We start from the raw sequence: 26,402 nt of genomic DNA, 5'->3' as shown, positions 1-26,402 counted from the left end.
GAGTCCAGCTATGTGTCATGTATTCTCAGATATAATACAGCTGTTCTGTGAAGGCCTCAGAGGTTTTTAGTGAACATTAGTAATCAGCATCATGAATACCCAGGAACACACCAGAGAGGTCAGGGAAAAAATTGTGAGAAAGTGTAAAGCAGGGTTTAGGTTTTTATAAATATTCTAAGCTCTGAACATCTCATCTTTTGGCCTAAATGCAAAACGCTATGTGTGGCAAAAAAAATGAACACTATACAGCATCATGCGGTTGGGATGGTTTTCTTTAGCAGGGACAGGGCAGCTGGTCAGAGTTGATGGGAAGATAGATGGAGCTAAATACAGGGCAATCCTGGAGGAAAATCTGTTAGAAAGGCAAAAGACTTGGGACTGGAGCTGAGGTTCACCTTCAAACAGAACAACAACCCTAAACATACAGCTAAAGTTACAATGGAATGGTTTATGGTTCAATCAATCTTTATTAGACAGTGATACACATGTTTGTATCAATCAAGAAAGAAATAAAATAGGAGAGGCATATACATTCCAAAGAAACATGCATAGTGTACAAGCAGTGTAATGCTATTCAATTTACCTCTGTATGAAATCGGGGAAACAAACTCACAGAGACAAAAAAAAGGGGGGGGGGGGAGACAAGGTAAATTACAGGGAGAAGCCGGAAGGGGGGGGGGGGGGTGGGGGGGGTGGGGGGGGGGGGGGGGGGGGGGGGGGGGGGGACACTGCACCCGGTGAACAGTAGATGAGGAAGCTAAGATGTTCCATACCACCAAGTAACCTAAGTATCACAGATTCAGGAGCTAGGGGACTCGATACTACCAGTAGCTAACCAGTTTGCAAAACGGGAATGAGTTCCGGAAATGGAACCATGGCTCCAAGAGCGTGAGAAATCTGTACCCATTATGGGATTCTGACCCGAGTTCCTCCCCATACGAACAAGGGTGTCCATGGCTGAGATCCAGGTTATTCTCTCATTGGAATGGTTTAGATCAATATATATATATTTAGGTGTTAGAATGGCCTAGTCAAAGTCAGACCTAAATCCCATGAGAATCTGTGGCAAGACTTAAAAATTGCTGTTCACAGACGCTCTCCATCCAATTTGAGCTTGAGTTATTCTGCAAAGAATGGGCAAAAATTTCAGCCTCTAGATGTGCAAAGCTGGTAGAGACATACAAAGTATTGAATACTAATCCATGCCACACTTCACAGGATTTTTATTTATAAAAATTTTTTGAAAACCATGTATCATTTTCTTTTCACTTCACACATCTTTGCTACTTTGTGTTGCCTGTCACATAAAATCCAATAAAGAATTTTTAAGTTTGTGGGTGTAATGTGAAAAATTGTAAAAAAAACTTCAAGGCACTAAATATAAATATATATATATCTATATCTATATTTATATATAAAAATATATATATACATATATTTTAAAGAAACTCTGCGGCACTTCCGTGAATGTGCGTTTATTCACCCGGTATCATGCAAGGTTTCAGTCCTCTCAGTGGGTGGGAGAACATGGCAGTCTACCCTCTTTTTTTTTTATATACTTGATCATTCCCTAAGTGTTTATGTTCTTTTTATTAATAATAATAATAATAATAATTTGTATACATTTGGTATACGCATTAGAATGGTTGGAATTCACATTTTCATTTTTGATTTTGAGGATATTGACACTTTATTACTTATTTTAGTACTTGATTCTGTTGTCTGCGGTAGCCAGTAGTTCCAGATATACATACAATTATTTAGATTCCAGTATATTCTTAAACTTATCCCTGTTTAGAATATCAGGTGTTTGTTATCTACACTCATTTACTGTCTAAATATCTATATATCTTTGTTCATGTGGCTTTGGAAAATTGTACCTTCCAGGACCTGTGGATTCAAATGTAATATATAGCTTTGATTATGTCTTCTTTGAAAGCTGTACCTTGCAGGACCTGTGGGTTCCCTGATAGTCTCTGATGCTGCTTGCAATCATGTGAGCACCATATGATTTGTCAGGTGGACGTCACAGGTCCTGTTTTTTCTCTAAGTACATTTCTGACATGCGCAGTCTGTAATCACAGGCGCTCTGGGAGCCATGTTTCCCTACACACGCTGGGCAGTTAATATTCTCTCTTCCTTCCCATCAGCTGTGATTCTATACTTAAAGCACTGGTTGTATACAGGTGTTTTTAATTATCTTCTTAATATTAAAGGAAACCTGTCACCAGGATTTTGTGTATAGAGCTGAGGACATGGGCTGCTAGATGGCCGCTAGCACATCTGCAATACCCAGTCCCCCACAGCTCTCTGCTCTTTATAGTGTATAAAAACCTTTTTGATCAATATGCAAAGACCTGATTTGAGTCCTGTATCCGGAGATGAGTCCAGCGGAAAGGAAGCCCAGCCCGCGTCCTCCGAATCTCCTCCTTGCTGGCTGACGTCACAGAGCTGGAGCGCCGAAATCTCGCGATGCGCGAGCTAGCGCATGCGCCTGTGACGGCATCATGTTCATTCCCTGTGCTGGCCTCAGCACAGGGAACGAACTACGCATGCGCTAGCTCGCGGCATCGCAAGATTTCGGAGCTCCAGCTCTGTGACGTCAGCCCAGCAAGGAGATTCGGAGGACGCGGGGCGGTGCTGGGCTCCTTTCCGCTTGACTCATCTCGGACACAGGACACATATCAGGTCATTTGATATTGATCAAAAGTTTTTTTAACACAATAAAAGCACACAGAGCTATGGGGACTGGGTATTGCAGATGTGCTAGCGGCCATCTAGCAACCCATGTCCCCAGCTCTATGCACAAAATCCTGGTGACAGGTTCCCTTTAAATTGTATATTTTATCACATTATTTGCACATAATAACTTGTATGAATGTAAAATACATTGGTGTATGTCAATGAATTGTTCATGCTCAGCACTTGTTTTAATGCAACACTATTTTTGACATTTTTATCACTGTTATTTATTAATAATTGTAATTGCCTCATAATGATGGGGTCACTATTTATATGTGTATTGAGCACCATTACTTTGTAACCACTGCTTGAGAATAGTCCCACTGAGAGGACTGAAACGTCGCATGATACCGGGTGAATAAACGCACATTCACGGAAGTGCCGCAGAGTTTCTTTCTTTTTTGTATTTTTGGGCTTGAGGGATTGCCCTTCAGCCGCTGGCGCTCCAGCATTTGCTTGATTTACAGCGGTGCTCCCTTATTTATTTATATATATATATCTTTGGTGAAGGCGATTAACTTAACTGATTATTATTATAATAATAGCATTTTATAGTACTTCTACTATATCTTTACAACCTAGAAATGATTAAAGAGTTTTTTCAAGATAACTATAGTTTTTATCACATGCTTCTGTAGTGGTTACCTCATATACATCTTCTCTATAGTTATTTTTTTCAGTTTTGACTCTCTTGACCCATTTTCACCATGTAAACAGATCACTCTGGATGTAGCACTTCCTGTTATTTTATCCAACCAAACCCATGATGCATTTCTTTCTCTGCTACAGCTCAGGCGCCACCCCAAACAACACCCAGCTGGTTTATAGCTCCTCCCACCCATCTAGTTACATAGACCCTCCTCTATCACAGCCCCTAACACCCAGCTAGTGTATAGCTCCTCCCACCCAGCTAGTTACATAGACACTCCCCTATCACTGCCCCTAACACCCAGCTAGTTTATAGCTCCTCCCACCCAGCTAGTTACATACACACTCCCCTATCACTGCTCCTAACACCCAGCTAGTTTATAGCTCCTCCTACCCAGCTAGTTACATAGACCCTCCCCTATCACTGCCCCTAACACCCAGCTAGTTTATAGCTCCTCCTACCCAGCTAGTTACAGACACTCCCCTATCACTGCCCCTAACACCCAGCTAGTTACATAGACACTCCCCTATCACTGCCCCTATCACCCAGACAGTTTATAGCTCCTCCTACCCAGCTAGTTACATACACTCCCCTATCACTGCCCCTAACACCCAGCTAGTTCATAGCTCCTCCCACCCAGCTAGTTACATAGACACTCCCCTATTACTGCCCCTAACAACACCCAGCTAGTTTATAGCTCCTCCCACCAGCTAGTTACATAGACACTCCCCTATCACTGCCCCTAACACCACCCAGCTAGTTTATAGCTCCTCCCACCCAGCTAGTTACATACACTCCCCTATCACTGCCCCTAACACCCAGCTAGTTCATAGCTCCTCCCACCCAGCTAGTTACATAGACACTCCCCTATTACTGCCCCTAACAACACCCAGCTAGTTTATAGCTCCTCCCACCAGCTAGTTACATAGACACTCCCCTATCACTGCCCCTATCACCCAGCCAGTTTATAGCTCCTCCTACCCAGCTAGTTACATACACTCCCCTATCACTGCCCCTAACACCCAGCTAGTTCATAGCTCCTCCCACCCAGCTAGTTACATAGACACTCCCCTATTACTGCCCCTAACAACACCCAGCTAGTTTATAGCTCCTCCCACCAGCTAGTTACATAGACACTCCCCTATCACTGCCCCTAACACCACCCAGCTAGTTTATAGCTCCTCCCACCCAGCTAGTTACATAGACACTCCCCTATCACCCAGCTAGTTTATAGCTCCTCCCACCAGCTAGTTACATAGACACTCCCCTATCACTGCCCCTAACACCACCCAGCTAGTTTATAGCTCCACCCACACAGCTAGTTACATAGACACGCCCCTATCACTGACACTCCCTTGGAGATAACATCACAGAGAATAAGAGCTGCATGGGCATGGTCATGTGACCACAGTCCAGAAAGGAAGATAGGAGCAATGAAGGTAAAAGAAATACATTACAAAATTACAGATACCCTTATAAATGATTTTTTTTAAAGGGTGTTCATGCAAACCAGAAAAACCCGCACCCATTTTTGTGAGATCTGCAACATTTCCGCAATACAAATTTGAGAATCTGCAGCATGCCCTGAATTTCTCTCCTTTTTTAAAAAATATATGTGGAACAGAGTTTTGAAAATCCATCCTCATGTATTAGACAGTAAAAATACAGATTTGTGGTACAGAACACCTGACAATAGTCCACATCTAGAACTCACACTAAGTATGTCTTTAAATTAACAATATCTTCATGTTACACATATTTTCATAGCTTTTTTTGCAGTTCATATTTATTATTCAGTGTTTCTGTTGATTGAGAAACCCATTTTTTTCCAGTTATCTTAACTATCCTGATGATGTGGTGTAATGATTTTGTCCTGAAGGTCATTCTATTAACATTTGGAGCTCCAGGTTGGGTTAATAATAGTCTTATTATTTTGAATTAGTTTTTCTTTCTCATCGTGTAGACTCCAGACATGCCTTACATAAGTAGAAGGTCATTCATTTGATATAAAAGAAAATCCTGGCTGGAAATCAGCCAGCTTGGATACCAATCCAGGTGAAAATGTTACATTTTTTCATCCTAGTTTATTTCTTCCTCCGGCCAATCTGGGAAACATACCAAAACCAGGTGGTCCAGGTGAATAGGGTGTACGGAACCAGCCGCGATAGGTAAGGTGCCAGCACAGGGTTCCAATGGCTGCTCCAACCACAGTCTGGGTATAGCTAGGAGCATAAAGTGCAGTGCAAAACAAAAGTAGGTTGTACAACACCAGAAGACTGGCATTCAACAGAAAGACTAATCTCAGAGAAGTGCCAGCCGGATAGCCTCTTCGCAAGTAGCGCACAAACACAGCCAATTCTTCTGCCATAGAAAGACTGCACAATGTCAATGAGAAGGTCTGTGGAGAGACATGGTAACCATGCCATTGGTGCCCTTCTGCTTGACAACTATGTCTGGTTTCCAGACGATCTAGAAGCAGTGTACCAGGTGGCAAAGGTTGGTGACAGGAACCAGTTAGATCCTCCAAGAGTCGGAATAGGTAAGGAATACCTTGGCAAACCGCTGTACTTACTCCTAACCTTGAAAGATGTTTTAGTGAGAGCAATGGACGGCCGGTGGGCACTAAAGACACCAGAAGAACAAATCCAGAAAGGAGCAGAAAGGTCCAACCACAGGAGCAATGAACAAACTTCCTGTAAAAGAGGACAGAGTCAACTTTTAGGATTTTTGGGAAACTTTGGGGTTGCATAAACAATTTAGGAAATGTACAGTTTGCAAACACATAAGGTTAAAAAAAAGTATTTATAAAAATATGCCCTTTATCAAGCTATTTTTTATTTAATTATATTGACTGATTTGACATTTATGATTGAATATGGTCTGCATCTAATCTCATGAGGTCATGTGTGTGTGTGTGTATATATATATATATATATATATATATATATATAATTAACAATGCAGTTGCTTACCTGTAAGGAAAAAAATAATAATATGGTAGTTTCACTAGAAAAGTGGTCTGGTTTCAAAACATTTCTGAATACACGATTAGGGCAGTATTCATAGGGTGTCTCTCTCCCTGAACTTTGGAGCATCCATGCAGGCTTCAAAAGTCCCATAGCAGTGATTGGAGAAGACACCATACATGCAGGGCCCCATTCTTGACATAGAAACTGTAGGCTGAGTTCACATTACCGTTTAGTTTTCTATATTTTTTTTTTTTGACAGATCAGAAGAGAACCCGGCCTTATTCTTTATACTGTAAATAGATGCTATAATGTGATGCAATTACATATAACAGGATCAGGATGGTGAGCTGTGACATTGGCCTGAGATACACTTGTGTATATAAGGTATTTAAAGGGGTTGTCCCATCGGACATTTATGGTATATTGACAGGATATGCCATAAATGTTTGACAGGTGCTGGTTCCATCTCTGGGACCTGTTTCTATGTCAAGAATGGGGCCCTGCATGTATGGTGTCTTCTCCAATCACTGCTATGGGACTTTTGAAAAATAGGTGAATGGGTGTGTACAGCTATTTTCTAAAGTCCCATAGCAGTGAATAGAGGGGTGTCCATGCATGCAAGCCTTTCTTTTCATTCACGGTGGAGCCTCGCTCTTGAGAAAGGAGTAGAGCTCAAAGTTGGGACCTACACCTATCAGTCATTTATGCCACACCCTATCGATATGCATGCCCAGATGGGACAACCACTTGTCCTGTTTACCCTAGTCAAATTTCGGCTCCCATAAGAGTCTTTGCCAGGGTAAAATGAGGCTCCTTGACCTGCAGAGAGGGTTTACTCCCTGCAGTCAGTGAAATATACTTAATGGGGCCGACGGGCATTCTGTTTGTATCCGGCAGTGCCGGATCCGGAGAATTCCGGAAGGCTGTTCTCTGCCACACTAGCCTGCCGGAATCCATGCCACAGATGTGAAAGTAGCCTAACATGGTAGCGGATTGCAGGCATAAACATCTTATAGTTAACCTGGCACCAGTATAGCCTCCCTATGAAGGAACTAAGAGGGTATAATCGTCAGAAGTAGGAAGTATGTCATCCCTTACCTCTGTTGAATGGTTAAGAATATTCAGTAAGGTGAGGCCCATATATGATAAATTCTTTATTAAAAGAAAGGGAAATAACGTATGCATTAGGAACAATTAGGAAGTATAATAATAATGTGGCTCCATAACGCTCTGCTCACATCTGCGTTGGAGTCTCCATCACAGATTCAGTCATTTTTGCATCACTATTTTTCCCAGTAAAATCATAGACATTGTGGTGGATTCTGACGGACCCCACTGTAAGTCAATGGAACCCATTTGGCTCAGTTTGTATCTGTCATGTGATGGATCCATCACAGCTTCATTTCCATTTTAATGTTCCTATGATGTAAGAAAAAAGGGAAATTCCTAACACAGAGGTGTCTTCAATAAATTCCCCACTACATATATAAAATTAATAATGGAAGTTTATTCAAGTACAATTAGAACTTGATACATTTTACCAATTACACATTTTCATAGAACTATAGTCAAGCTTGACTTCAGATTTAAGTATGAACAGATCCTATATGACTGCAGCAAACATTCAACCTGTAAATGTAAGGAGGTTTCTAAATTAAGGCATGGAAGCTGAGATGAGAGCATGTAGTTGAAGGTATAGAGTGAAAGGATGTCCTTTCTAGGAGGATATTTATAATAAGATATAAGGTCAAAGCAAAGTTTAGTGACATTTTAGCAGAACAGAAATTACTTCTACGGATTACCAGGGGAGCAGACATTTTAGTACAATTTTATGCCTGTGAAGTTTAATTAGATCATTTTTAACATACTGTGGGGGCCATTTATTATGTGAAGTACACCACTTTTTGGCATCCGAATCTGTGACATTTCCCCGCTCACGCAACTTTTCCAAGGTGGCGGAAAAAGAGGGCGTGGTGTGGGCAAGGAAGAGAGGGGTGGCCGGCCTGTCTCATTTACCATTTTCTACACCAGTTCATGGCGTGGAAAATGGTCAGTATACGGCGCAGTTTAAACCATGTCCCATGGCTGTCGGAAAAAAGTGCCAAAGTTACGTAGAGGCCTGAGCCTCTACATAAGTTTGGCACATCTGCCACCAGCGCAGGGACATTAAGACTGGCGTACATTGCCGGTCTTAATAAATTACCCCATGTATATTACACATTTATCTCCAAATTCGCAGATAGAAAAAAAAATAATCACGGAGAATGGTTAGTAGAACAAAGCAAAAAACAAATGACAAACTGGGAATGGATTAGGGTTGTTTCGATACCAAAATTTTGGTTTGGTTTCGATACCATAGAAAAGAATTGCGATACTCGATACCACGCAAAAAAAAAAAAACGCCAAAAAAAGCTGCGTGCATTCCACATTTTATGGAACTTCCGGCCTATAATAGAACAGTCCTATGCTATTTTTGGGTAGGACAAGGTTACAAAAAAAAAAATGGCGAATCGCGCAGTTTTTCATTTTTTTTTCTTTTACAGTGTTCACCGCATAAGAGATATTTTTTAATATTTTGGACTTTTCAGATGTGGCGATATGTAATATTTTATTTATTTATTGTTTATATATTTTATATGTAAAATTGGGAAAGGAGGTGATTTATACTATTTTGGTGTATTTTTTTACAGTTTATTTAATAACTATTTCCCCCCTTAGGAGCCAGAACCTGGGATCTTTTAATCCCTTGTCCTATTCACCCTAATAGATCTCTATTAGGGTGAATAGGATCTTACACTCTCCCTGCTGCCCTGTGCATAGTACACACAATAGCAGGGAGATTACCATGGCAGCCAGGGCTTCAGTTGGCTGCCATGGTAACCGATCGGAGCCCCAGGATTACACTGCTGGGGCTCCGATCACAACTCCCACTGCCACCAATGAGAGGAGGTGAGGGGACTCTGTGGCCACTGCCACCGGTGTTTTTAAACACTGGGGACGGGGCGCACTGCACCACTAATGATAATTAACTTTTAATATACAAATACAGCCGGTGGCAGAAACACATTGCCGGCACCTGACAGGGCGCTGCGATCAGCGGCAGTTAACCCTTCAGGTGCGGCACCAGAGGGGTTGATTGCCACGGATAGCAGCACCCTGTCAGAGGCAGGGTGGCGGCAATGTATTTGTAATGTATTAAACGTTAGTTATCATTGGTGGCGCAGTGGCCACAGCCCCTCCGCGCTGTCATTGGTGGCAGCGTCAGCAGCAGCACAGGGGGAGAGACTGCTTCCTTCTCCCTGTGCTGCTGAGGGAACATGGCCGCACTGAGAGCAGCGCGATCCATGTTCTCCGATACTGGGCTGTGCAGTAGCACAGCCTAGTATTGATAAAAGGCAAATCCTGGTATCGTATCGATACCGGAACAAAAGTATCGACTGGGTATCGAAAGTTTGATACCCGAAACAACCCTAGAATGAATATGCAGTAATTTCCAAATACCTATATTGTTGTTGTTACGAGCTGGTTTGCTAGTGGTACTAGGGGGAAGGAGTGGGGAAAACAAATTCCCAGTGGCTCTGTGTCCCTCATCTCTGAGATCAGAATCCATCAGTAATTTTCAGGCAAGGGAACCTTGGTCTTCTTACTTCTTGTGGAACGGGCCCCCCTTGCCTATAGGGCCACTGTGCAGCTGCACAGGCTGCAGCAATGGTATGTCTGCCCCTGAGCCTTATGGAGATATTCTCAATTAGATGCTTTTATACCACGGGGGAAAATCTTTGAAATATACAGTTAGAAAAACTTTGGTACGATGTGAAACACAACTGTGTTTAATAAATCAGTAGTAAATAAATAAAGGTTTGCTAAACCATGGAAATAGCTTGAGATTACATAGATACTAATTCTATGAATTTCCCAGTATAGAAATAAATATATTAACATTAGAGATCCCTAAAATCTGCTCATAGGATCATTAGCAACACTTTGCAATAGATAACATAGTTTGGATCACAGTAAAGGGGTTGTCCCATGAAAAACATTCTACATTTTACAAAGCAGCACCATGATCTGAATATTTTTGTAATTGCATGTAATTAAAATGTTAGTATAGCCACTAATTCAATAAAATGTATCTGTATAATGCCACCAGCTGTTTGTTCATTTCGTTACTTCTCTGTCCACTTTGCTGAGGTGGTCGCGCATGCTCAGTTCGATCCCTTAACTGCCACCAGCCATATCTTCTGTTAGAAGCTGTGACAGTTACAGGGAGAGAAGCATAGGCACCTTGAGCTGCCAGCCAAGCAGAGCAATTGGGCAAAGAGTAGGAAGATCTAGGTGAAGTAAAGGTTCTAGCTTTGTTAGAAAGAGATTGTTATGTACTATATGATGTCTGAATTATCATGGAATAACCCGTTTACAAAAGCTACTGCCTAGAAGCTGTGGTCCATACCAACCATTTACAATGTAGCAATTTCTAGTGCAATTAGGAAAATGAAAGCATCGGTGGGTACAGTTTATAATTTTATATTGTCATGTAGAGGCTCACCCCTCCAAATACAAATGGATTTTCAGAGGCTGCACTGCCACTTGGCTAAACCTACGCCAAAAATGTGACTAATTGTTTATACGATGGCAGGGAACACCTCCACCTAGAAATTGCACTTAAAATCCACACTTGTGCACCAGCTGTAAAGATATATCTCTTGGCCGAGAAACATTGATTTTGGCATCAAGATATATATATATATACATTTTATTACTGACATCATTTATTCCATACTGATATTTGGAGAACATTGTTACCAGATATTTTATAGGTGTTCTTAGACTGATACATTCAGTCATCATGTGGATAGATATATATATATATATATATATATATATATTTTTTTTTTTTTTATTGATTTATTTAATTCAGCAAGGGGCCTGCTAGCAATACATTGTCATTTTGCTATTATACAAATACTACTAGTACACAAATGTGGATTTTAAGTGCAATTTCTAGGTGAAGGTATGCCTGCCATCATATATATATATACCAGGGGTACACAACCTTTTCTGGTTGGGGGCCACATTGTCAGACTGGACAGGAATCTCAAGGGCCGAAAAAAAAAAAGTTAAAGGAGTGTTACCAAATGAAATACTGTATTTATGGTGTATTGTACATGTAGTATATACTATAAATGTCTGGTTACACCTCCAAGATTACCATCTAATGGGAGAATACATGAAAAATGCATGGGAGCAGCCAGAAGACATAGACATACATGTCTGTCACCAGATGGTTGGGGGCCGCACAGAATGATATTGAGGGCCGCAGTTTGTGCACCCCTGGTATATACAATTAGTTTACATGCAGTGATTACTTAAATGTCACAGTCTGGGTTTCTATGAGACATGCTGGGAGGCAGGAGACTGCTTGGCATGAAGATGCAGTAAGCCATTTGGTAGTATAAATAACTAGGACATGTGTTGAAGCAGATAACTGTGTCATAGGATCAGTAGATAAAAAGTTCTGTTAAACTAGAAATTAACATGTACATTGATTCGCCTTTGCCTAATACAATACTTTTATCGATTAGAACAGGAAGGACTGCAGTGCAATTTGAGAAGCATGCCATTAAACAAACTGTCCGTGAAGTAATGAATGAACGTAAAGTGAGATTGCAATAAAGAGAATAAACAATGTCATGGGGCTCACCAATGGGAAATACATGCACACATACTATAGAAATGAGCTATTCCTAGCTGTGTTTGAGTTCACATTTCTTTGTTTATTATCCCGGTTACACCTATTCTGTGTAAAACATATACTCACACATTGAAGAAGTTGTTGGAGTTGGAGAAAATGCTCCTGGGGTTACTTAGTTCCTGAAGGAAGGGGGTCACACTGACCACAGCTGCCAGCCACAAGTGGTATCCTCGTCTCATACAAACACTACCCAGTATGCGGGCGCATATCTCTGAGCAGAGACATACTATGGCACTCATACAGTTGATGAGGGCAGCCATATGAGTATACACACTGCAGGTTAGTGGAACAGTCAATCAGAAGAACAGACAGAGATAAATAAGAATACAATGGGAGAGAGAGAGAGAGAGACAGCTGTAGAAATACTGCAAGCAAGACGCTAGCATAGAAAACAAAATGTGAGATCAACTCAATGATGTCTGATACAGACAAGTACAAAACGATATCATAACAGCTTACTAGAGAAGAGACATGAAGCATTAGGCACAAATCGCACAAGCAGACCCCAACTGCACACAAAATTCTCCACGACAGCTGTTACCCTGCCCTTCACCCCCTTCCCCCAGGAAGGACAAATCAGATCCCATCCCCCTGTCAGCTGCCGAATCCACATACACATGACACTGGGACCCTGTCCATTTCACACTGCGTAGGACCATGAAACACTCTCCGCTTGCAGGTATGAGGACATTTTATGGAAAGTACCTCTTATGCCCTTTGGAAATGCGTGGCCTAGATGAGAATTTCATTCTTTTACACAGTTCTGGTTACAATTATGCAGTTGTCATTAGTAGTAATTGCTTTCCAGTTTTTTTTAAACCAATCACAAATGTATCCCGTGAATAATAATGGATCATTCACGGAAGGCTGCTTTCGCTTGGCTAAGTGTGGTCCGTGAAATGCGGTCCATGTGACAGCCACATTTTTCAGACAGAGCGCGGCTCATGTGAGCTGAACTCAAAGCGTGATAGTGATCTATGATACTGTGAGTTCAACCCCAATGACGGGTCTAGTGTCCCATATTCAAGAAACGCTTTGAGGATGGGACATTAGACCCGCGGCTGGGCTGCAACAATGATGTATTAAGTTCGGCTCATATGAGCCGCAGTCAGTACGGGAAATGTAACAGTCACACAGACTGCATACGGCTGTGTGAATGCAACCTACTATATCTTCAGATATCCTCAAGGATATCAATATTTTGACACCCAGTTTTCAGACGTTCAGATGCCTTAGAAGAGTTACTATATATTCACACTCAGCAGATTTAATGCACACATTTCTGTGACTGTCCCAACCGTTTGACTTGCCTTTGCAGAAATCCATGCACATGCTGCAGGTGTTCCCACAGACTGTGCATACCCCTTAGAGGCCTCACTGAAGGAATCTCCAACCTCCAGATTCAGAAAAGACACACTACTTAGGTCCCATGCGCACAGCTATATTATGTATCTAAAATGTATGAATAAGGTGGCATCCAAAGAAATCTATGTGTGCATATTGTACCTCCCAGTTTCTCAAGAAACAAAACTATGGCCTGTTCCACTATATGCCTTATATGGAGCACTACATGAGAGCACCAGTAGGCCTATACAGCCATAGGGACTCCTTGTCCAGCTCTACAGGCTCCATTTGACTTATGTACAAGGCAGTAGATTTAAAGAGTAACTAAACCTTTATATAAACTTTTTATATGTTGTCCCTAATAAAACTATCTCTAATATACTTTATTAATCAATTTTCTATTTTTACTAAACTTTTCCCTAACTAAAGCGCACCATTACCTGGTGCACTTAAAACTCAGTTCTCCGTACACCGCTGACAGCTCAGCGGAATAGAGTGTGAAATTTAAGAATGGGGCGCAGCAGCGCTGTGAGTACGGGCACTCTTGCCTGTGCTCCCCAGAGGATTACTAACTCCTGGCATAGCATGTGGGTACTCTGTACCCATGTACAATGCCAGGATTAGCTGAGCTGAGCAGGCTCCTGCCTGCTCCGCTGCAGTTCTCTTAGCTTAGAGGAGCAGGCAGAAGCAGGAGCCGCTCCGCTCATCTAATCCTGGCATAGTACATGGGTACAGAGTACCCATGTACTATGCCAGGAGTTAGTAACCCTCTGGGGAGCATGGGCAGGAGCAGCAATGTGTGCTCCTGCCTGTACTCAATGCGCTGCTGCAGCCCCATTCATAAAATGTACTCCATACACCGCTGAGCTGTGCCCGTACATAAATTAAAAAAAAGTTGACATTAGGTATCGCCGCGTCCGTAAGAACCTGCTCTATAAAAATATTTTACCTTGCCTCACAAAAAGTGTAATATAGAGCAACCATATGTACCCTAAAATAGTACCAACAATACTGCCACCCTATCCCGTAGTTTCCAAAATGGGGTCACTTTTTTGGAGTTTCTACTCTAGGGGTGCATCAGGGGGGCTTCAAATGGGATATGGTGTCAAAAAAACAGTCCAGCAAAATCTGCCTTCCAAAAACCGTATGGCATTCCTTTCCTTCTGCGCCCTGCCGTGTGCCCGTACAGAGGTTTACAACCACATATGGGGTGTTTCTGTAAACTACAGAATCAGGGCCATAAATATTGAGTTTTGTTCGGCTGTTAACCCTTGCTTTGTAACTGGAAAAAATGGAAAATCTGCCAAGAAAAAGAAATTTTGAAATTGTATCTCTATTTTCCATTAATTCTTGTGGAACACCTAAAGGGTTAACAAAGTTTGTAAAATCAGTTTTGAATACCTTGATGGGTGTAGTTTGTAAAATGGGGTGGTTTTGGGTGGTTTCTATTATGTAAGCCTCACAAAGTGACTTCAGACCTGAACTGGTCCTGAAAAAGTGGGTTTTAGAAATGTTTCTAGATTTCAGGATTCGCTTCTAAACTTCTAAGCTTTGTAACGTCCCCCAAAAAAAAAAAAAAAAAAAAAAAAAAAAAAGTCATTCCCAAAATGATCCAAACATGAAGTAGACATATGGGAAATGTAAAATAATAACTATTTTTGGAGGTATTACTATCTATTATAAATGTAGAGAAATATAAATTTGGAAATTTGCTTATTTTTCTTTAGAAATAAAAATGATTTCTTTTTTTTACTCCATTTTACCAGTGTCATGAAGTACAAGTACAATATGTGACGAAAAAACTATCTCAGAATGGCCTGGATAAGTAAAAGCGTTTTAAAGTTATTCACACATAAAGTGACACTGGTCAGATTTGCAAAAAATGGCCAAGTCCTTAAGGTGAATTATGGCCGTGTCCTTAAGGGGTTAAGGTACGACCACACACAGTTTTTCTTGGGTGAGGTTTTGAGGCAGGTCTGCCTGCAGGATTTTTAGCCAAAGGCAGAAGTGGATCCACTAGGAAAGAGAAGTATAAATACTTCCTTTATATTTCCAATTATTTTTGAAACCACTTCTAACTTTGGCAAAAAAAATCCTGCAGGCAGATCTGCCTCAAAACCTTGTCCAAAAAAACTCTGTGTGACCTTTATTCATTCCTGATTAAAATCTCCTGAAAAACAGCTATTGCGATATGACATTTAATATATTCCAGCCCAATGTTAAAGGGTATCTGTCAGCAGACCTAAGAAACTAGCTGACCTGCTTGTCAGTTGAAGGCATCTGTGTTGTTCATATGTGTCCGCATGTCAGAGAAAAATGATGCCTTAATATATGCAAATTAGCCTCTAAGAGCAACGAGAGTGCCGTTATACCTAGAGGCTCTGCTCTCTCTGCAACTGCTATGTCCCCTGCACTTGGATTGACAGGGCCAGGTGATCACGGCAGAGAGAATAGAGCCTCTAGGTGTAATGGCCATGCCCCCATTGCTCATAGAGGCTCATTTGCATGTATCCAAACCATTTTTCTCTGAAATGCAGGCACATATGACCATGGGACCAACACAGATGCTTTCAGCTGCCAAGCGTACGTACAACAGGTCAGCCAGTGTCATAGGTACAGATCTGCTGACAGATTCTAACAAATAATGAATTTACATTCTTCCTGTGAGGATTTTTATAATGAGATATTGTATTCCCTAAATCCTATCAGGATTGACAACATTTCTTGTTCTTGTGACCAATGAGGCTCCTAACAACCTATCCGAGAACTTCTGTGTGCTAGATATATGAAATCAGTATTGTATTGCCATTGCTCCTCAGAAAGTCTAAGCTCAGGAGCCATGAAGTGCTGTCAGGAGACAGGAGGGCAGTAACTGCAACTCAAAAATAATATTTTTTATTTTGTTTCAGAAACAAACTGAGAATTGTGAATTGACACACCAGATATTTTTGTAGAAATTTCTCCACCTGAAAATCAGATTCATTCATCTGAATGGGGTTGTTTTGGTGGCAAACACATGGAAAAGTAAAGACTGGAACGGTTTGAGAAATTTCTGCAACAAATCTACTGTCAGTGACTCCATCCAAATACAAATCTACTTGCCTCTTTATGAGCTTCTAGAAGTAGCATATGAGAACAAACCATTGTATCCACATTTAGATCCACACTCCATGGGGGGAATTTATCATAAGGGTAAAAATTTTGAGTCAGAGTTGGTTTACTTTGCTCCAAAGTGGTCAACTTGATCGGTTGTCAGATTTGGAGCATGGTTAAATCTACTCCGTCTACCTCACTGGACGGAGTTAAAAAAGTCTGTGATAATTTAGGAGTGAAATTCATTAACTACTTTTCAAAACTGGAGTGATGTAAATGCAAAAAGGCAAGCAAGCCCAAAAAGTCGCAAAGCCCTATTTAGATTTATTTTTTTAAAGCCAGAATTCAGGAGCGCAGGCTGTGCTAAATTTCCTCCATGTTACTGGTCTGGATCTGCTGGTACCATTAATATTAGGTGCATATAAAACACATGCAAACACAAATTCCAAATATTAGAGATTTTCGTTACCATTAAGAAGTCGATATGCAATTAATTTGGGACAAGTTTATTATAGAAATAGAAGCCAGGACACAACAAACACACTATAATAGTACATCTTTCTTTTACAATATGTCAAAAACAGGCATCATTGCTGTCTCCCAAAGAATCAAACCACCAAATCAGACATCTGTCACTAACATGGTCAGCGATCTAAAGTAGTCCTCGGTTTTTTTTCAACTCACAGGAAGAAACCCATACTTTGTCACATTACATTTACCAAACTACTCATACTAAGCAAATCCTTTGATGTTCTGTCTGTCTTCAATTTCACACGCAGCAAGCCAAGTGTGGTGTCAGAGCTCATTGCAGTTGGCTACCAGGAGGAGGAACTGCTAGCAGGGCTGCCTTCCGACTCTAGTGGTGGGGTGCGCAAATCCTCTTCATGAAATTCAGACTGGCGGTGATCCCAGACGAGAACTTTACCATCCCACTGAGGTGAAAATAAAATTCAAGATCAAAGAATAAAATAATCACATAGTGATCCTGAGATTGGTAATGTGCGGCAAGCAGATACGTGCTAAAATCAAGTCACCATTTTGTTCATTCCTTCGCTCTAGGTAGTACACATATGCATGCGATAGAGCCTATGATAGCCATCTGTGTATGAACGTGTAGGCCCGAAATGTTAGGCCATGGACATCATATATACAAGCAGCACTAGCTGCCATATTTTTTACTACGGGGATTGTCAATCTCAAGCACTCTGACAACTAATGAAGAACAAGTGGGTTGTATTAAAAGGTGTTATTTTTCTATTTCAGAACTGGGCACAATATAGAAATAAAAGACCTTGTAATATGCTCACTTTTGAATTCTGTAGTTTCCTGTGCCACTCTGCTTACACATAGGGATGTGACACCTATCTGATGTTGTATTACCTGTCCTGAATATGCATGTATCTTTACGACGGTTGGCTGTCAGCATTGCTTTTGCTCTGCATTGGATATTGTATTGCAAACTATATTAAAAGTAACGATTAGACTGACTTGGTGTATTTTACTTTGTTACTACTAAGCATGTGACACCTGCTTGTGACGTCTGCTGTGTCCTCTGCCTTTATCTCGGTACTGTGAGAACATGAACTGATAATACTGGCACAGATTGCAGAGCAAAGGTTATTTGCATCACAATCTGCGACTTTGAAACAGTGAGCGCCAGGTCGCTGCTCTGTTTTCCAGCTACCTGGTGGTTGGGACTCAGTCTCATATCGCCTAAATAACGGCAAGATGAGACAACCCCTTAAGTCCTCATGCACACGACAGTTCATTTCAATGGGGGTCGCAAAAGATACGGACAGCATATAGAGTGCTGCCTGCATCTGTATGTCTATTCCACAGCCCTGCAAAAAGATAGGCCATGTCCCACTTTGTGAATGAGTATAAGACATTTCTACGGGAGTGTGAAAAAACAATGGCGGCATGCACTCGCAATTTGCGGACCGCAAAACACATAACGGTCGTGTGCATGAGGCCTAAAGAGAATTTTTTCCAAGTCGTGAAACTCCCCTTTATTTTGCCACCATACATGAAACATACAAGCCGCTGATCCATCCTACAATTACTCGATATATAAATGATTTGCAGAAAATGTTACAAAATCGGGTAAAATTCACTAGGGGAGCCTAGCTACTGATACTTCCACAACACAGTATACATTTATTATCGCTCACCGAGCTGCTGACAAGCCTGTTGTCACATGGATGCCAGCTTACGTCCCGCACACACGCTTTATGATTGGCCAGTTTCTTCACTATCTGACCCGTTAACAAGTCGTAAACTGCGAAAACAAAGAATAATGAACAATTGTAATAACTAAGCTTATTAATTATACATTTAATAATGTTCTCATATACCTTTCCACCAGAGTTTTAAAGGGAACCTATTAACCCCTTTATACTGCTTTCTGAGGGCAGCTTTTGACAGATGGGCTGATTTCAGCAGTGCGTCAATTATGTGCCAAAAAGTTTTTATTTTGTAGAACTAATAAAGAGCATTGTGACCCACCAGTACTGAACAACATAAATAATAAAATAATGTCAAAAGCCACGGATGTACAGTATTTTCATTTTTAATTTAGTATACCCCAGCATTTTTAAATAAAAAAATAAAAAAAATCACTGATCCATTGTGTGCCATTCGATCAATTAAGCAATATTCAAGTCTATACTGATCATAATGTATAAAATGGTCAACAGTAAGAGGAACGTACGATTACAGATGTGGTTTTGAACATAAGAATTGTAAAAGACACTGAGTAAATGTATTCACTTACTGATGACTCGACCAGTTGAGCATCCACTATAAACATACTGCTGACCAGTGCTGCTTGCAGGGGAGAAGCGACATCTGATCAAAGTGTGAAGGACACCATGGCCACGATAGGTCATCAGAGATGTGTCCCCAGGAAGGCGTTTTTTTCCTGAGAGCTGGAAGATATACAATAGGAATAAACTTATACAAAAGACAAATACTATGTACAAAAACACTTTTGGTGTAACTGAAGAGGGATAATTCACCTTTTTTGGGCACCTGTTGCCACCTGTAATCCCAGTTCTGTTGGGGTGATGCTCGCCGTGAGGCTTCCAGACCTTCTTGACCTGAAAATCGCCTGATGTCCCACAGCTTAATGCTCTGATCTTTTGAGTTGGAAAGCAGATATCGTGCATCACCCTGGGATATAAAAAAATATTTTAATATATAAAAGAAAAATATCTCCCAAAGCTATAAAACCCAACTGAAGACACAATAGGACAAGTAATGTTGCACAAGTTCATTCAAAAAAAATGATACCATGAAATGCATATACGGTTGAAAACTGGAAAAAAAAACTGAACACAAAGAAACCCAGCAAGAAAACTGAGATCAAAGAATTTCTAAAGTTAAAAAGCAAAAAAAAAAATAGACATCACAGTAATACAGATCACAGCAAGTGTCAGAATAGAAAAAAAAAATAAAATCAAAGCAGCACATGATACCCTAATGTCATTGTTTTCACCTTGCTGTGAATGAATGTGATACCATCCTGATGTCCAGCTAACAGTCCCACTGGTTTGGCATCATCTCGCGCATTGTGCGACGATCCCACACTTTACATAGGAGCGTCATCACCCCCAGAATACAAGATGTGACAGCTATCATCAGCAAATGAGACAGCATTCACCTCATCCTCATGAGAGACAATCTAGGTAGAAAGAGAGAAACAAATGGTACTCCAAAAAAAAAAAAAAAAGTAGATGATAATGTATCGGAAAGAAACCAGAGCATTACATTTATAGAGGTGAAAATGTGATGGAGGGTAGAGACTAGGACAAGGCTTGGGAAACGGTAATGGAGATTTTAATATGTAAAAACATGAAATTAGGTAAAAAGAATGATAAATTGTCAGGAAATATGGTATTGTACCTTCAGTATTCGACGGTTCTGTTCTAGGTCGTACACATATACACATCCATCATTGGCTCTGTGGAGAGAATGTACCTGTACTGTATGAACTCTAGCTCATGCTTTCAAGTGTACTGCATTAATGTTGATACACGTAATTAAAGAGTTACCTACAACATTTTGTTAGCATTTTTTACAGATCTCTCCTACCCATACATAAAAATTATCTGAACACACATGTAGATACAGTATATTTATCATGAAAGTACATCTGTATATTCTTGAGCTTTCAAAACAAATATTTACTCACCCACCAAGCACTTCCCGACCATCACAGGATACAGTGAGAGAAAAAACTGCAAATCGTCTCTCAGATGGGCTGTTTAGATGCAAAAAGACGGCATTTAGGCAGACATTTACAAGAGTACTTAAAGGGGTTGTCTCACTTCAGTAAGTGGCATTTATTATGTAGACAAAGTTAACACAAGCCACTTACTAATGTATTGTGATTGTCCATATTGTCTCCTTTGCTGGCTGGATTCATTTTTCCATCACATTACACACTGCTTGTTTCCATGGTTACAGACCACCCTACAATCCATTAGTGGTGGTCGTACTTGCACACTATAGGGAAAAGAGCCTGCCTCTCTTGTGGCCGGGACCATGGGAGTGCACATAGACTAGTGCTTTTTCCTATATTGTGCAAGCACAACCACCACTGGTGGACTTCAGGGTGGTCTGTTACCAGTATATAATGTGATAGAAAAATGAATCCAGCCAGCAAAGGAAGCAATATAGACAATCACAATACATTACTAAGTGCCTTGTATTAACTTTCTCTACATGATAAATGCCACTTACTGAAGTGAGACAACCCCTTTAGATACACTTTATAGGTGCTTCTGTAAACAATATTTAGGGAGTGAATTCATCCTCCGCCCTACCCCAGTTTTCTAACATAAAAAAAAAAAAAAAAGAAAACCCAGGGTTTGTGACTTTTTAAACACCATTGCACTTAAATCTAGGTGCAAGTGGCGTTTCCACCACTTTCCAAAATGGGGAGTGGTGGAGACAAGGGCACGGGTGGGGCCACCGTACCTGCCACAATCATCATTTACGCCAGTTTTCTGGTGTAAATAATAGCTGAAATCTATGTCAGCTACGGGCTAGCGTAGAGTTAATCTTAGCCTCACGGACTACCGGAGGATGTGCCTAATTCATGACGAGGTGTGCGTCTCGACATAAATTAAAGAGCCTCTGTCAGAAAGATCAACCCTATTAAACCAGGAATACTGCCTGGTAGAGTTTTTGTCCATATGTTAAACAGCTGCAGCGATATCCTCGTTTTTATTTATATGCAAATGATTACATTGGAACACCAGAGGGAGGGGCTGAATCCTTGGAGCACTGCTTTTGTAACACCCATGTGCTCTGAACACTCCCCCCCCTCTTTTTGATTGACATGCTGAGGGCAGAGCTGTGTCCTAGCATGTACCTATAATATGTATTACTTACTATAGCCTTACCATGTTGAGAACAGAAGTTTTCTAAGCTTAATAAGCTAAGTCATATTACTTGATAAAATGATTATAAAGACACCAGCAAAAAAAATAAAATAAAAAATCTAGAAGTTTCTACTGGGATTTGGAACATCTACATGCAAGGCTAACCACTTACCTCAAGGCTACAGCCTTATCATATTGAGAAGATTAACTTTCTAAGTAAAGAAAACCAATGCATATTATTGGTGTATTTATAATCATGTATCGTGCGGGGGTTTACAGGTTTGGATAACCCGTTAACGCATAACGCCGTACACGTCATTATGCGCCTGCGTTTGTATGGAGCGGGCCTCTGCAGTGTGCCTGCTCCATATGCAGTGGGATACGGCTGCATCATACAGCCAGCACCCTGTCACAATGGCGGGAGTAGTGATCGCGCCGCCCCTGTCATTTATCTGCAATCAACGCTGATCACGGCACTTGTGAGTTAAGGCAGAGGGATGCGGCTCCTTCTGCCTTTCAATCGGAGCCTCCGCAGTGAAATCGCGGGGCTCTGATCAGTTGTCATGGCAGCCTGGATGCTGCTGAAGTGCTCCAGGCCTGTCATGGCAATCTCCATGCTATTAGGGTGAATAGGAGAAGGGATAAAAAGATCCCATGTACTAGCCCCTCATGGGGCGAATAGTTTTTTTTTTTTTTAAAGTGAAAAAAAGTTTTTTGTTTTTTTAAAACCCGAAATATTAAAAAGGTTTAAATCACCCCCTTTCCCAATTTTATATATACAAATATATAAACAATTAAACATTAGGTATCTCCACGTCTGAAAATGTCCAAACTATTAAAATATATGAAAAAAAAAAAAAGAAATTCCTGTGCGGTGAACGCCGTAACGAAAAAAAAAAAAACAGACGATGCAATATTTTTTAAGTCTTGTCCCCCCCAAAAAACTGAATAACAGTGATCAAAAAAATCATACATACCACAAAAATTGTACCAATAAAAATATCAGTTCGTTACGCAAGAAACAAGCCCTCATACAGCTCTTTAAAATTAATGAAACAAAACAAAAACACAAGTTTGGTATAGCTGCAATCGTACTGAGCCGCAGAATAAGGGTGTCAGTGAACGTAGTGATGTCAAAACCCCAAAAAGATTGGCGGAGTTCTGTTTTTTTTTTTTTACCTCACAAAGAATTTCTTTTCCCCGTTTTTCAATACAAGACACGGTAAATTAAACGGTGGCATTAAAAAAACGCATCTTCTCCCGCAAAAAATAAACCCTCATAAGGCTATGTGAACGGAAAAATAAAAAAAGTTATGGCTATTGGAACGTAGGGAGGAAAAAATGAAAATAGGACTGGTCTTTAAGGGGTTAAAAAGGTATCCGTTTTCTCAAGGAGAATAGTAGAGATTTGCAGAGTTATACTAAAGGAATTGTCTGAGACTTTACCTGTCCCCAGCAGTTTTTTGTAGTTCCTGCTCTGCCAGCCTTTTTTTGTCCTGGTCAAGCCATTCTGTGACAGGGCGGTCCCTCTGTTTTTTGACAGGAACATGCTGACAGTACTCCCATAATGTCATGCGAGTCTGGTGGCAAATTGCTACCACAAAACATGACATTCCAGGTCATAGCAAGGATTGGTTGCTATGATCTTCAAAAGGCTTTGTCAGAAGCAAACATATCCATTTCTGGCACTTCAGGGAGGAAAAGACTTTAAACTGGACTTGTCACCTTCTGCATGTTCTCCTATACAGAAAAAATATATGTGCTATATTCTGCATTTCGTGCCTACAAACAGTACCTGAGATCAAGTGCAGTGTGTGATTCTGTGTCCCCATATATGTTGCAGATGTGAACTGCAAAATGAAAAACTCCATTATTACAATCATGACATGTACTGTAAGAATATTTCTCTAACTATCTGCATATAATATTAATTACGGCTCCAAATATTAGGTGTCAGGACCAGTTTCAAGCAACCTGGTTAAGTAGTGATTGCAGGGTTAAAAAAATATAGCAAAAAAATTCCCCTAAATGTGCAGCAAATGGTCAGCAATTGGTGATGTGCATGCCTTGCAAATCCAAAATTTGGCATTCCCCTTGTCAACAGGATGTGTCTCACAGTTCAGACACGTAGTTCAAACTACATATCTCATAGTTCAAACTACTGGGGTCATTTATCAAACTGGTGTAAAGTAGAAACTGGCTTAGTTGCCCAAAGCAACCAATCAGTCTGTCCAAGCTGTCCAAAATGAAAGGTGGAATCTAATTGGTTGCTATGGGCAACTAAGTCAGTTCTACTTTACACCAGTTTGATAAATTACCTCATACGTTAAAAAAAAAGTATCAAAGGGGTGACGCTGTCCTTGCCATGTTGCGGCATATTTATCTTTATTTACACCACTTTTCTGACGTAAATGAAGCTAGAAATCTATAGAAGCTCAGAGTTGTGAGAGGATTGCGGCCTGAGCCTCTTCATAAATTGGGCGCATCCTCCGAAAGCCATGGGGTTATGAAGACTGACCCAGAAAGCTACATCTCCCCCTAAGATAAAGATGCTCCATGTCAGGAGTGGTGTCAGATCCTCTGTGGAAGATGTACTCATCATTATTATTCATCACAAATCATTTCTTTCAGGTTTTCACTACCCTAAAAGAATTATTCTAGAGGGTACAATTACACGCACAAAACAAGCCACAAACTGCCTGGGGCGTTCCATGACGTTTTACGTGATGCCTCTCAGCCAGTCAGCAGCTGTTAAAACGATCACTTGGCGCAGTCTGTCAGTCATGGTATGTATGTCATGTGATGCTTTTCGGAGCTGCAGACTGACCTAAAGAGATCATGTAATACACCATGTCCTTCTAGCGAAACAGATTTGTTTTTGGATACTCTAAGAGCCGCTTTACAATGGCTTGCACATGCCATCAAACTGACACTTTTAAGGCCCTAAATGCACAGCACCATATGTGATGGTTTGCTTTGGCAGCTGGGCCCCAACAATGGTCCCCGCATCTGCATCTGAGCACACCAGAGACAGGACCTAATAGGCTGCTTGCTGCAGGACAGAACTACGGAAGTGCATTAAACCAGCAATCAGAAGAATGGGTTTTCAAGTTCCCATGTGAGACTACAAAAGGAACAAAATATATAAAAGGAAAAAAAATCCCCCCCAAAAAAAAAAATCACTCCTTTTTCTTGTCCAGACCTCTATTACTAGAAAAAAAAAAAGAAAAAAAAAAAAAAAAAACACACAACAAAACATGAACTAGACATGATTGATTTTGCTGTGTCTGCAAGATCCAAACGGATTTGAAAATGTCACCAATACGTACCCAAAAATAGTACACCCTGGACAGTACAGCCGCTGAAGCAGCCACAGAGTATTGTGCATGGATCCTATTCCAATTTAATTTAATAGAACCTGTGCACAATACTAGCCGGGCAACATATGTCTACCCGACAACTATGCCACCCAGTCTAGTTGCGTCTCTTCACACTTGATGTCAGACTGGGTTTTTGGCCATTGCCTGGGTGGTATGCGCTGGCACACTTCTTTTTTGTACAGTCTGCTGCACTTTCCTATACAAATATGTATACCTCTCATTGTGGTCAATAGCCAACGTATGCCACTTTGTCACAGGTTTACATTGGGGAATAACAAGTCAGCTCAATAAGTTTAAAGATAAAATACACAGATCAAAGGGATTTTTGTTATTGACGGCATATCATCAGAATAGGGATTAATATCTGATTTGGGGTGCAGGATGCCAGACCCCCACCAAGGATCAGCTGTTTCAATGTAGCTCCAGTGCTGGAAGTTATGGGCAGAACTCAACAGCTCCCTCCATTATGTAGTGAACAGAGCTGGTTACTGCAGTGTTGCTCCTTTTAAAGTTAAAGGGAGTAGTCCTGCAGTAACCAACTCTGTCTACTACACTATGGACGGAGCTGTGTAGTTCCACCGCCAACTTCCAGCACCATAGCTACATCGAAACAGGTGGGCAACAGGGTTGTAGACCCCCGATCAGATATTGCTAGCCATTAATAACAATAACCTGAAAAATATATACACACTATCATTAAACTGGATTATAGGAGAAATAAATGGGTATATACTAACTGTAGTCAGACCAGCTAGAGTACAAGAACTGTCCTCCATCTGGAGTAAAAGCCACATCAAGGACGCTCCAGCCCACATCTCGAGCTTTTATGGTCCGAAACTTCTTGAAGGATCCATATCGGCAATCATAAAGGCGAATATTCTGATCTGAGATTGAATAAAGATGAACAGATGAGGTTTGTGATAAATGTGCGAGGCGAGAAAAGAAATGTCCTGATGATTCTATCTATCTATACACATTCATAATAGCGCCATTATTTACAGATTCATGCCATTTTACTTTCGAATAAGTTTGCATGCCATCACATAAGCTCATTACACAGAGAATATGGTGATACAGGAAATACTA

The 26,402-nt window shown here is 40.8% G+C and overlaps 2 protein-coding genes across 2 annotated transcripts in view; both read right to left on the bottom strand.

The window, feature by feature from the left end:
- Positions 1–5,000: 5,000 nt before the first annotated feature.
- FITM1 (fat storage inducing transmembrane protein 1) lies at positions 5,001–13,749 on the bottom strand. The gene is made up of 3 exons (XM_040416912.1): positions 12,572–13,749; positions 12,179–12,385; positions 5,001–6,084 (listed from the first exon to the last, which is right to left on the bottom strand). Exons 1-3 carry the CDS (start codon positions 12,583–12,585, stop codon positions 5,466–5,468), a joined length of 840 nt encoding a protein of 279 aa, XP_040272846.1. The 5' UTR covers positions 12,586–13,749; the 3' UTR covers positions 5,001–5,465.
- Positions 13,750–17,039: 3,290 nt separating this feature from the next.
- Positions 17,040–26,402, bottom strand: part of DCAF11 (DDB1 and CUL4 associated factor 11) — a 30,667-nt gene continuing 21,304 nt past the window's right edge. The window contains 11 exon segments of the mRNA XM_040416911.1: positions 17,040–17,481; positions 18,721–18,827; positions 19,323–19,469; positions 19,549–19,720; positions 20,046–20,113; positions 20,116–20,146; positions 20,148–20,231; positions 20,453–20,510; positions 20,742–20,810; positions 23,732–23,786; positions 26,054–26,200. Of these exon segments, the coding sequence (XP_040272845.1) occupies positions 17,365–17,481; positions 18,721–18,827; positions 19,323–19,469; positions 19,549–19,720; positions 20,046–20,113; positions 20,116–20,146; positions 20,148–20,231; positions 20,453–20,510; positions 20,742–20,810; positions 23,732–23,786; positions 26,054–26,200 (1,055 nt within the window). The 3' untranslated portion in view covers positions 17,040–17,364.

Source organism: Bufo bufo, chromosome 2 (genome assembly GCF_905171765.1).
Source record: "Bufo bufo chromosome 2, aBufBuf1.1, whole genome shotgun sequence".
In the NCBI taxonomy this organism is placed as follows: domain Eukaryota; kingdom Metazoa; phylum Chordata; class Amphibia; order Anura; family Bufonidae; genus Bufo; species Bufo bufo.
Note: the sequence above shows the minus strand (reverse complement) of the source record. Positions and strands in the feature narration are given on the sequence as shown.

Excerpts from the sequence above, each read along its gene's own strand:
- FITM1 (XM_040416912.1), bottom strand. Across the intron at positions 6,085-12,178 it reads TCCAACAACTTCTTCAATGT|GAAGTTTGTTCATTGCTCCT; the intron begins GTGAGTATATGT and ends CCTCTTTTACAG.